Genomic DNA, 12,590 nt, shown 5'->3' with positions numbered 1-12,590 from the left:
GAGAGAGAAGATGGGAGGGGAGGGGAGGGGGGATAGTAGAGGATAGGAAAGGTAGCAGAATACAACAGTCACTAATATGGTAGTATGTAAAAATGTGATGTGTAACTGATGTGATTCTGCAATCTGTATTTGGGGTAAAAATGGGAGTTCATAACCCACTTGATTCTAATGTATGAAATATGATATGTCAAGAGCTTTGTAATGTTGTGAACAACCAATAAAAATAAAATAAAAATAAAAATAAAAAAAATTAAAATAAAAAAATATTGCTTTTCATAGAAAAAAAAGAAAAAAAGAAAAGTCATGGATCATGAATCTTTTCTTTTGTTTGCTTCTCTGTTTATGCTATAATATTCTCTGTGTTGGAAGCTTTACATAGAAGTGAGATGATGTAATCACAAGAAAACTGATAGAGAATCCTTTGATTTAAGTTTGCTGAATGGGGTTTCATGACAGGATGATAAAAGCATTTGGTTAGAGTACAACAAATGTCAGTATTCTTTGGGTATTTTTGAACAGGTCTTAATTCTCCGTTAGCACTTCTATAGCTCTACCTATACAGTTATAAGAATGGCTTCCTGTGTTTTGAGATCAGGATAAGGAAAATACATAGGAAGGATGCCATATGCAGCATCTAATACAATTCTTTGCTTTGGGTGTAACACAGTCAAATCTCAGTTGTGTTAGTATCTGATCTCACCTCTTTAAGGATGACAGCTACTTTTATCTGCTTTGATATTAGGATAGCCCTCATTTGATTGTGTGGCTTAGAGAAAAGGTATTTTTTTTTTTTTGGTAGCTGTTCTTGTTTGGCAGAAACTTAAATTGTTTTTACTTTAGTGTCACTCCACAATCTGTATTCTAGGACATACAGTATTTACCATTCTAAACCTCTGTTGCTACTCTGGGGTTCTATAGTAGAAATTTCCTTTATTCTTACTGGCTTCTCCCTTTCCATGTAAGAATCCTCTAAAAGCAGTTTTGTTTCATCTTTTTTTCCCTTCTTGAAGCCATTTACTACCTTTCATTAATTTTGCATATGACAAAAGCTTATTTGTCCTGAATCTGCTGTTAGCTTCTCTTCAGTCCTATTAGTCCTTAATACATTTGTAGCCTTTTTTTTAATGTAGTGGAAATTTAATACCTTTTATAAAGGAATAGGAACAATCACTTCTGTTTAATTTACCCTGTTTAATCAGAACTACTTATTATGATTTAGCTATTTAGGTTGCTGATTTTGAGGATTAAATGAGTACATTTCAACAAAGATTTATATGGTCACAGTTATAAAAATGTAAGATGCCATATAATTTTTATTCCTGATGTATATCATTAGAAGCCAATGAGCTGATTTTCATCCTTCAGAAATGTGACTTCTGATCCTTATCACATTCACATTCTCATTGGAGATGCAATTTTCTTTCCTCAAACATATTTATAGTTTTATCTCTATGCCTATAAAATAATACTCAGTAGTTTGTTGATCCATAGTTAGAATGAACTTCTCAAGCAATGTACTTGCCTTCTTGTTTCACTGTGCATTTTGTATAACCTTATATTGGTTTTAACTTTTTCATAAATCATGAAATATCTTTTATAGTAATATTATATATTACTTGTTGGCAGTGCCAGCATCAGCATTATATATTAATTGTTGGCAGTGCCACAATAATAAACATACCATGGTTCATAAGTTCTTACTGATTGAATGACAAATGGACATACTGTTGATATATTGATCTATGATTTGACCCATCAGTTCTTTGCTCACATGATTTTTAGATAATTCTTAAAGGTTAGTAATCACTAGTTCACTGTCTTTCATGTAAACTTATTTTTCATTCATTTCATGTGAAGAATTTTGTGAAACCCAATGGATAACTGAGGATAATAGAAAGAGACACTCATAGGTTTAAAAACTAAATATAATAAAAATTAAAATATGGATAATCATTTAGATGAGACTTGAACCTTGATAGTATAGCTTTTCAGGAGAACATTGCCAGTCAGGGCCTACCTGGTATAGGTATAGTAGGTAAACCCAACGTATAGATTGGGAAGTCAACTAGATGTATAATTAAACATGAAGTGTGCTACACAACGTTTGGTAAGAATATCTTTTTTTATTTTTATTTTTTTTATTGATTGTTCAAAACATTACAGAGCTCATGATATATCATCTTTCATACATTTGACTCAATTGGGTTTTGAACTCCCATTTTTACCCCAAATACAGATTGCAGAATCACATCTGTTACATACTCACATTTTTACATAATGGCATATTAGTGACTGTTGTATTCTGCTACCTTTCCTATCCCCTACTATCCCCCCTCCCCTCCCCTCCCCTCCCATCTTCCCTCTCTACCTCCTCTGCTGTTGTTCAATTCTCTCCCTTGTTTTTTTCCCTCCCCCTTGCCCCTCATAACCTCTTATAATTTTGTGTATCATTGAAGGTCTCCTACCGTTTCCATATGCTTTCCCTTCTCTCTCCCTTTCTCTCCCCCCATTCGTCTTTGTTTACTGTTAGTCTTTTCCTCATGCTCTTCCTTCCTGTTCTGTTCTTAGTTGCTCTCTTTATATCAAAGAAGACATTTGGCATTTGTTTTTTAGGGCTTGGCTAGCTTCACTTAGCATAATCTGCTCTAATGCCATCCATTTCCCTGCAAATTCTATGATTTTGTCATTTCTTAGTGTACGGCCACATCAATGATTATAGCAACACTTCACTTAGCATAATCTGCTCTAATGCCATCCATTTCCCTGCAAATTCTATGATTTTGTCATTTCTTAGTGTACGGCCACATCAATGATTATAGCAGCACAATTCACAATAGCTAGACTGTGGAACCAACCCAGATGCCCTTCAATAGATGAATGGATAAAAAAAATGTGGCATCTATACACAATGGTAAGAATATCTTTAAGTTTTAAGTTAATGTGAGAAATAAATTTCCCCTCATATTATGGAAATGGAGAATCACAGAAATCAAAGCAAAAAACATGTTAGAATTGTGTAACAAATATTAGCTCACAACTGAGTCAAAATCATTATATTGCAATACACTATTTTTGGCCTGTCTATAAAAAAGAGACACATTTATATAAACAATAAACAAATATACTTTACATGTCAAAAGCAGAATTCATTTGATTATTGTGAATGAACTTGGTAGAGAATTAATAGCAACTAGTGACTGCTCGAATAAATTAGGCCTGGAAAACATATGTATGTTTGCCATCAAGGATACTTGATCTGACATCAATGGTTTATTAATCCATAAATTACATATACTTAGTTCTTTTTTTTTTTTTAAAGTGAGAGTGAGAGAGAGAGGGGGACAGAGAGAAAGAGAGAGAATTTTAATATTTATTTATTTTTTCTTAGTTCTCGGCGGACACAACATCTTTGTTTGTATGTGGTGCTGAGGATCGAACCCGGGCCGCACGCACGCTAGGCAAGCGCGCTACCGCTTGAGCCACATCCCCAGCCCCTATACTTAGTTCTTACTACATGTCTTGTAACCTCTGAAATGCCACAAACTTTGAGGTTTTCCTAATGTTAGAAACACGATAACTGAGACTCTGGTCTCTCCTGGTTCAAACACAGTTTTTTCCTACTACATTTACAGTAACTATCCTTTCAAAAATAACACTTTTAATTTTACTATCACCATTAAAAACAAATATACCATGCATTTCATAAGTGAGTGAAGGAAATGAATCAAATTTTTTCCATATTACAAAGAAAAAGTAAGAATTAACTTATTTTCTATCAGATTTTTAAGGTATTTTTCCCATGCAGATGTAAACACAAATTATGCAAATAATTCTAGAGTAGATAACAATTTTTATGGGATCAAATTTTTAACAAAGAAGCCTAAATTAGACTTCCCATAGAGGGAATATTATGACCAGGAAAGTAGACTTTTGAAAACATGATAATTGATATTGATTGATCGTTTATTATCACTTACTGCATTTATGTCGCACTTAAAATCTTTTAATTAATAGTGAAGCTCATTGCTTTTTTAAAGAGTTTAATTATAAGGTATAATTTGGAGTTAAAAATCTATAAATGGAGATTAGTTTGGAACCAATTAATGGGAAAGAATAAAACTTTTTCTCAAAGACATGACAATACATTTTCTTGAAACAAAACCCCAAATGAGAGTTTTCATTCTGTACATGCGAGTAGCTTAATTAGTGATATACAAGAAAAGCACAACACCAATGGGTTTCCTTATATATGCATTTTAAATATCTATGTGCATTTCATTTTTACACTTACAAATTTTTAATGTTTTAGACAACAGCATGAAAGTTTGAATCTAATGAGATGTTGCTTTCAATTTGAAATATTATGTATACATGTATATAAAAAATAAGCCAATATATGATTCATCTGACAGATTTTTAAGATCAATAAAGGCTTATTATCAAAATGTAGTTAGAATCGAGGGGAGTAAGCCAACCTCTTGATACTCTCTTGTTACTGGCTTGTTTTTTCAGTAGTATCAATAGTGATTTTTGGAGAAAATCATGTGACTTCAGCCTATTTAGTTAAGATCAGATATCACAATCATCAAGGGGGGCAGAGGAGCTGTGCAAAGGGGAGTAAGCAGATGATGTCAAATGATAAAAGATGAACTTTGCATTCTTTTTTGGTATGTATAAAAGCAGACCAATGAAGGGAAGAAATTATAAATAGGAACAAAACTGCAATCAAATAAAGACATAATAGCCAAATTAAATTATTTTAATATTGCATATATAGATGTTTAGCCATACTCTAAGATCAACTCTTTAAGAGCAAAAATTTATATCCAATTTACCTGCTTCAGATATGACCCTTCTTGTCTGATACAGTAAGGTCTTATATACAAAGCTGATTACTTTTTAAATCATACATAAACATGGATACAAAAAAGTTCAACAAAACTGCATGAGCTCAAAAAAGAAGTTGTGGAATTCAAAAATCAAATTCTCAAACATTTTCACAAGGTGTATGATAGCTTTTGCTGTGACAAAAGAGAAAAGTTTTTTAAAAAATTGTTTTTTAGGAAATTGCTTTCAGGAATTGTTAGAATATTAATGGGAAGAGCTATAACATAGAGGCATGAGGGAAAACAGTTACAAAGCACATCATACAAGGAAAAACTGGGCCCAGAGCTGCACACCTATACTTGAAGTTAATTGAGAGGTGAATGCAGAAGGGTCACAAGTTCAAGGCCCACCTGGGCAACTTAGACCCTGTCTCAAAATAAAATACAAAGGGCTGAGGATGTAGCTCAATGATAAGAGTGTTTACCTGGCATGAACAAGGTCCTGGGTTCCACTACTAAAAAAACCCCTGAAAACCAAGTGTAATATAAAGAAGGAATAAAAGGTGGAATAAGAAGGAAGGAAGGGGATGACAAAAGAAGAAATGAAAGAAGAGAGGGTTAGAAGTGGAAATTATTAGGAAAATGGACATTAAAGAGTGTGGGGAAATTATGCCTTTCAAAGGCCCAAGAGAAGCCTGTGAAAAGATTGTAGAGGACAGATAGTTGTGAGGCCATGTGAAGTACAATCATACAAACTCTGGAGGTTCCAGCTGTGCTTTTAGGCTGATGAAGGACTATATGAGATGATATTTAATAGACTTGTGATGAGAAATTGACCAGTCTGTACTTTGCTTCATTTTTTACACACATAGGTCTCTGTGGCATATTCTTCCCAGTGCACCTTTAACTTCTTTATTCCTCAAGGTGTAAATGAGAGGATTGAGGGTCGGGATGATTACTGTGTAGAAGAGGGAGATGAATTTCCCAAAAGTGTGGGCATAGGAGCTGTTGGGCTGGATATAGTTGGCTGTGATGCTCCCATAGAATAGGGATACTATTGTCAAGTGGGATCCACATGTCCCCAGGGCTTTGTGCCAGGCCTGCACTGACTTGATGCTTATAACTGCCTTGGCTATGTGTCCATAGGACATCAATATCAGTGCCAAGGGCAAAAGGAGCAAGACCAATGAAGCAACGAAGAGCTGGATCTCATTGGCATGGATGTCCACACATGCAAGCTTAATCATGGAGGGGACCTCACAGAGGAAATGATGGAGCCGCCGGTGTCCACAGCGCGGTAGCCAGAGTGTGACAGTGCCCTGGATGAGAGCATTTCCTGCTCCACTCAGCCATGCGACCCCTGCCAGAACCTGGCACAAACGTGGGTTCATTACAGCTGTATAGTGGAGAGGTTTGCACACAGCAGCATAGCGGTCAAAAGCCATCACAGCCAGGAGAACACATTCAGTGGATCCCAATGCCAGGGAGACATACAGCTGTATGGCACAACCCAGGGATGTGATGGTCTTGGCTGGTCCTTTGAGGTTCCACAGCAGCTGAGGGACAATACTGGTGGTAAAACAGATGTCCACTAGGGAGAGGTGAGTAAGGAAAAAGTACATAGGTATTTTGAGTTTAGGGTCTATGGAAGAGACCAGAATAATTAGTGTATTTCCCACCAAAGTAAGAAGGTAAGATATCAAAACAGCCACAAAGAGTATCTTTTCCAGCTGGGGCTGCTCTGAGAAACCCACCAGAACGAAGTCTTCTTTGGCACTACTATTGGTCATGCCCATTACCTGTTCAGACAAGAAGGAAAACATTACAAGAATTAAAAAGAGAGTATAATGTGTTCGTCACTAGTGACAGCATCAAACTTTATAAAATAGCTCTATGAAATCCTCACTCAGACAAATGACAGTGACTCAGAGAATAAATTTCAGTGCAGTGTCCTTCAAAAGTTGCAGAAGGTGTTGTTAAAGATCCTCTACAGAGATGCACCTGCAGCTTACTCTGGAAACAAAGTCTTTCCTTGAGAGAGAACTATTAGAAGTTGAGATAAAATCTTCCACAGAAGGAAAAAAAAGTACAGAGAAATAAAGAAAATGCCAAAGGAAAAAATACATTAAACTCATTAATAGTTTATGAAGAATCATTCAAATTAAATGGAAAAATTCAGTAAAATAAATGCTTAATATAGTGCAAATTATATATACATATTATTTCCAGCCTTAAAGCATAAACTTTGAGTTGGGCATTCTTTTTTGATGATTTTCTTTATATGAATGACTTTTGGGTTGTGGAGATTATAAAGATTCTTTATACTGTAAAATGGTAAACACTTGGTTAATAAAGTCATAATATTATTATTTATATCTAACTGTTTAATAATGGGGACACATAATATCAGAAGCATATTTCCTTTAGGGATTAGTTAATTCATTTATTCCATCAGCTTATTGAGGATACAGATTCATGCAGCACATTCAAAACAACCCTCATTTTTTTTTTTTGGTATATGGTTACTAGGGAAGGGAATGTTGAATAAAAACATGTTTAAATCTGAAAGGAGGGAGTGGGGATTATCATTATGAGGGCACGTCAAAAGAAAGAGCTGCCTCAATATGCATAAAACCTACATAGAATTTATACCTTTCAGAAGGCTAAAGGGCAGCTTTTAAAAACTCCAAATATTTATTAATGCAAAAGTTTAAAATATATTCACCAATTCAAAGAATACATCTAAAGACCATAACTGTATCTTTTGTTTAGGATAAATAGACACTTTCTACATGGATGTGAAAAAAAAATCTTTCAGGCCTTGAAATTCTTCCCTAATAATTTCATATCCTGTGATTGTTTTATTGAGAAAATTAATCATGTAAATAAAATATGTGAAATAATTGTCAAAAGCAATACTGTATAGTAATTACACTTATCATATAAAAGTGATATTTAGCTGAAATCATTAAAAATTAAATCAAGGGAGTGGTAGGGGAGAGACATCAAATAGCAACATCAAGTCCTTGAAGGATCACTCAAGAGATAGGGAAAGGGGAGCACTATAATAAAAAAGAATATGAAGGAGGCCCTAGATACACACACACACACACACACACACACACACACACACACACACATATATATATATATATAAAATTTTGTGTATATGTAATATACATAAAATGTATTGCAAAGATGTTTATACATTTCAATGTCCAATCAAAACCCACAAATACATACATGCATAATTTTTATTTTTTTCACTTTACTTCTATCAATGCAATAAAATAAATTCAGACATGTTACTCTAATTCTAATCCTGCATACAGCCTCTACCCATCTTGGCCAAATGATACTTTTAGTAGAGTTTTTAACACACATTCTCACACATATACAATAGCAAAAGAATGCAATGAGAGATTAATTCTGGTCATGAGAAAGTTTCTTACTTATAAGACTGTGTTCATTTTAGAGTCATAGAAGAATTGTATTTAACTCTGATGCAAAATCTGAAATTACATGTGCTCCATTTTATCTCCCTTTATCCAGATGGACATCACTTTAACCCCAAATCTCAATTTATTATTAAATGTTAAGAATCATGGGAATAAGTCAGATATAAAATCAAGGCATTAATAATAGTGAATATATTAAAAGAGAAGAAGCTCTTCATATTTTTTCATCCTAATAAGCACATTTTAAAAGAAAAGGAAATTTAAGCAACAAAGCAAAAACAATTTTTACCTTGAAGTGATAAATCAATGTCTGAGGCCCATGTATTGGTTGTAGGGACTGTTATTTGAGATTGGAGATCCCTGAAGACCAGCAAATGAAGAGAGGTTGAGAGAGGACACAAGCTATTGAATCCAAAAAGTTCCCAGGGACACAGTTCTCCCAATATGGCAATTAATCTCAGGCTCTGTGGTATCCAAAGTCCATGGTCCCAGGAGATCATTCTGAAAGAGAGTCTTACCTTTCAGTACTGTTTAAACTAGACAAAATCACACACACAAAAATTTAACTTCTACTTTAATAACCTTCCAATATTGACTCACTCCATTTTGAATATATTCATATTAAATTTCTATCAATAATGTAGTATTACACACACACACACACACACTCACACACACGATAAATGCATCCTATTGGCAGATAATTTCATTGGAACCTTAAAATTTTCTCTCATCCTTTCTTTATGTCTACCCTGAAAACTTAGACCAGGAATATTTTTTACAGGGCTGTTCTCCTCATTTCTTACAAGCACTGGGTTTGATGGAGATAAACATATGACTTTGTGGAATCACACCCTTGAAAATCCCAGTCTCTCTTCAAATGGCCTTTTAGGTCTGCCCAGAAGTCATTCTAAGTGTATCCTGTTGTTCTTCTCTCCTATCATAGAAAATTGGGACAAATTATTAAATCCTCCCACTCATCACTGTAGAAGTTATCTTACTTTGATCTAAGACCAAACAAAGGCCCCAAATGGAAATCCCATTAATTTCCTGCCTGCTGCCTATAAATATACCACATTCATCCCATACTTTATGCTTTTCTTCAAGCATACTTTTCTCAATAGAGAAGGTGAACTTCGTTTTGGCTAAGGCTATCAACTCCTCTTCCAATATTTCAGTGTCTGAGGAAAAACTCCTGCACATTCATGTTCTAGCCAGATGATATCAATGACATGTCAAAGAAAACAATTGCAGTGATGTAATGATGGATGGCAACCACATTAGCTAAGGCCTGTACCCAGTACTAAAAGAGAAGCAGAAACTTGGACAAACTGCACAGCATATACAGAATCTGAAGGAAACACAGTTCACCTAACTTGATCAATTTTCTGTGCATTGAGTCACAGGACTGAAAAATATTTATAATCCTCAAAAGAATATGGATTTTATGAAAGCCTATTGATTATTTATATAAATTTATTTCATATACAAATAAACCGTTCTGCCAGATATGATGGTGCATGCCTGCAATCCCAGCAGCTCTGGAGGCTCAGGCAGGAGGATTGTTAGTTCAAAACCAGGCTCAGCAAAAGGCAAGTGCTAAGCAACTCAATGAGATCCTGTCTCTAAATAAAATACAAAATAGGGCTGGGCATGTAGCTCAGTGGTTGGATGCCCCTGAGTTCAATCCCTGGTACCCCTCAAAACAAACAAACAATGCATAAAAATACAGGTTGCTGACTTCTTACATTATGAAAACATCTTGATGGAGAAATAAAACAAACAACACTCCAGAACAACCCCCAATTCATTTCCATATAATACTTTTACTTATCACATGTAACATTTATTATGATTTTTGAATAGCATATAAACAAAAATAATACATCACTATTTCTTTTGTCTCTGACTTCATTCATTCAACATTATCTTTGTGAGACTTAATCATTATGGTTCTTGTAAAAGCAAATTACAATTTTTATTCCTGCATTGTATTACATTGTGTGAAAATGCCACTCCATATTTAGCCATTGTAGTATTGATAGGTATTTAAGTGTTTTCAGGTTCATCTTTTATGAGCAATGTCACTATGAATATTTTTGCACATATCTCTGGGTAAACAAAAATATAAGTTGTCTTCCGATAAATTGTTTAGACATAGATTATATTCAGATTTAGTAGATACCATTAGGCCTGGAAATTGATGTAAACACCTATACTCCTCAGGGCTTAGGAATTCCAAATGCTCCACATCTATGGCTATCCTCAGTATTTTGTGTTCTTTAAATTTTAATCCATCTGGTGGTAAGTAATGGATATTTCATTACTACTTAAATTTTGTACTCCCCTGATGACTAATAAAATTGACCAGATTATTTTGTTTAAAATTCATTGAGAGATCTTATGTATCATACTTGTTCAAGTCTCTAGGTTTTTTTTTTTCAAGTTGACTTCTAAAAAAATTTTACATATATCAGAAGTTTGAAAAATAAAAGAAAAAATTCAAATACTTGTTTTAGTCAAGTGTAACTTTGTAGCAAAACAGAAAACTAAACAATAGTCTGACAAACTAACACGGGTTTGAAATATTATGAAGTCCATTATGAAATAAATCATACTCATTGCCCAAATTGAATTTATTCCAGAGCCAAAACATGAATAATGATAATTCACCAAAATAACAGAATTAAGGAAGGAAAAATAACATAATTATATCAATACATCCCAAATCAGCTTTTGATAAAAATCAAGGTTCACAAAAATAATTTTTTTTTGTAAACTATGAATAGAATAAGACAGGCTAAACTTTTTTAAAAATTTGGCTTTTCAGGTCACTAGAAGGAGTAATTATTTTTCATTAGATGCTACTGTAATAACTAATCATTCATATGTAAAAGGAGACATGTGACTGCTATCACACCATCCCTAAATATTCTTGCCTGAAGATTATAAAACCAATGATGAAAGAAAAAAACTATACATTCATGACATCATCACAAGAATGCTTTCTTAGAAAATTAGTAAATTATTGAAATATCAAACCATGAAGGAAAAGCTTGATTGATTTGACTGTGTTGAAATTACTGAAAAGCTTTGTCATTGCCCTTGGGCTAAATTCTTAGGAAAGACCCTGCTGTTTCCTGGCACAGTATACTTCTTCTTAGAAAGTCTTCCTATTGTATACATATCCATGCCCATACTGGTTTGTATATACTTTCCCTTCCCTCTAGCTTCCTTCTCTAACATCTCCTTTTTTTATCTCTCTCTTTCTTTCTCTCAGTTTGCACACTCTCCTGGGTTTCTGTCAATCCCCCGACAGCCCCCCACCCCATACACAACCATTCATGCCTGCCAGGCTAAAATCTCTGGCTGCTCCAAATCAGTCCCAAAGTGCATAGAAATATACTCCTGTTCTGAAGTATGCAGGAGTTCATAATGCTCATTTATTATCTTTATTCTATTTAGAATTTATTTAATACTGGCTATATTATTTTGCTTAATGATAAAGGTTTCTTGTTCTTTCTTTTCTTGGACAATCTTGCTAACAGTTTATCAATTTTGCTCAACACTTTCAAAAGTGTACCAAAAAGTACATTTTAATACGGTAAAAATCTTATCAATATTCTCATTTGTAAACTCTTTACTATTATTTAATATTATTTTATTTGTGACCTGAAAGCACACATTTTAACTACTGATCTGAGAATATTTTATTAGGAAAAGTGGCTTATTTTATCATTTGTAAATACATAATGAAATGTTACTCAGCCATAAAAAAGAATGAAATTACGGTATTTGCTCTTAAATGGGTGCAACAAGAGGCTATCATGTTAAGTGAAATAAGCCAATCACAAAAAAACAAAGGCCAAATGTTCTCTCTGGTGTACACATAGTGACTCACATTAGGTAGGGGGCAGGGAGGGAGGAATGAGGTTCACCAGATTGGATAGGGGGAATGGGAGGGTGGGAGAGGGGATGAGAATGGGAAAGTAAGTAAAATTAATTGGACAGAACTTTTCTTTATTTATTAATATATGAATACCATACTATTGCAATTCCACATTATGTACAACCACAAAACTGGAATTTATGCTTCATGTATGTATGATATGTCAAAATATGTTCTACTATCATGTAAAACTAAAAAGAACAAATAAAAATTTTTAATTAAAAAAAACAGACAAATCATGTGCATTCTAAAACTCCTCTCCAGGGGCATGGAAAGAGCCACACTCTGGTATGGGCAGAGAAAAGAATAAAGTAATGCTTCTTCTGATTTAATAGTGCTCCTTGAAGAATCTCACTG

General features: G+C 34.0%; 1 protein-coding gene across 1 annotated transcript; it reads right to left on the bottom strand.

Moving 5' to 3' along the window:
- Positions 1–5,686: 5,686 nt before the first annotated feature.
- LOC308649851 (olfactory receptor 2G3-like) lies at positions 5,687–6,622 on the bottom strand (the record flags this gene model as incomplete). Its single annotated transcript, XM_081295700.1, has 1 exon — positions 5,687–6,622. One exon carries the CDS (start codon positions 6,620–6,622, stop codon positions 5,687–5,689), a length of 936 nt encoding a protein of 311 aa, XP_081151826.1.
- Between the last annotated feature and the right edge of the window lie 5,968 nt (positions 6,623–12,590).

The sequence above is a fragment of the Spermophilus citellus genome, assembly GCF_964194105.1.
Source record: "Spermophilus citellus genome assembly, chromosome: 5".
NCBI lineage: Eukaryota > Metazoa > Chordata > Mammalia > Rodentia > Sciuridae > Spermophilus > Spermophilus citellus.
This window is presented reverse-complemented; position numbering and strand designations above follow the sequence as displayed.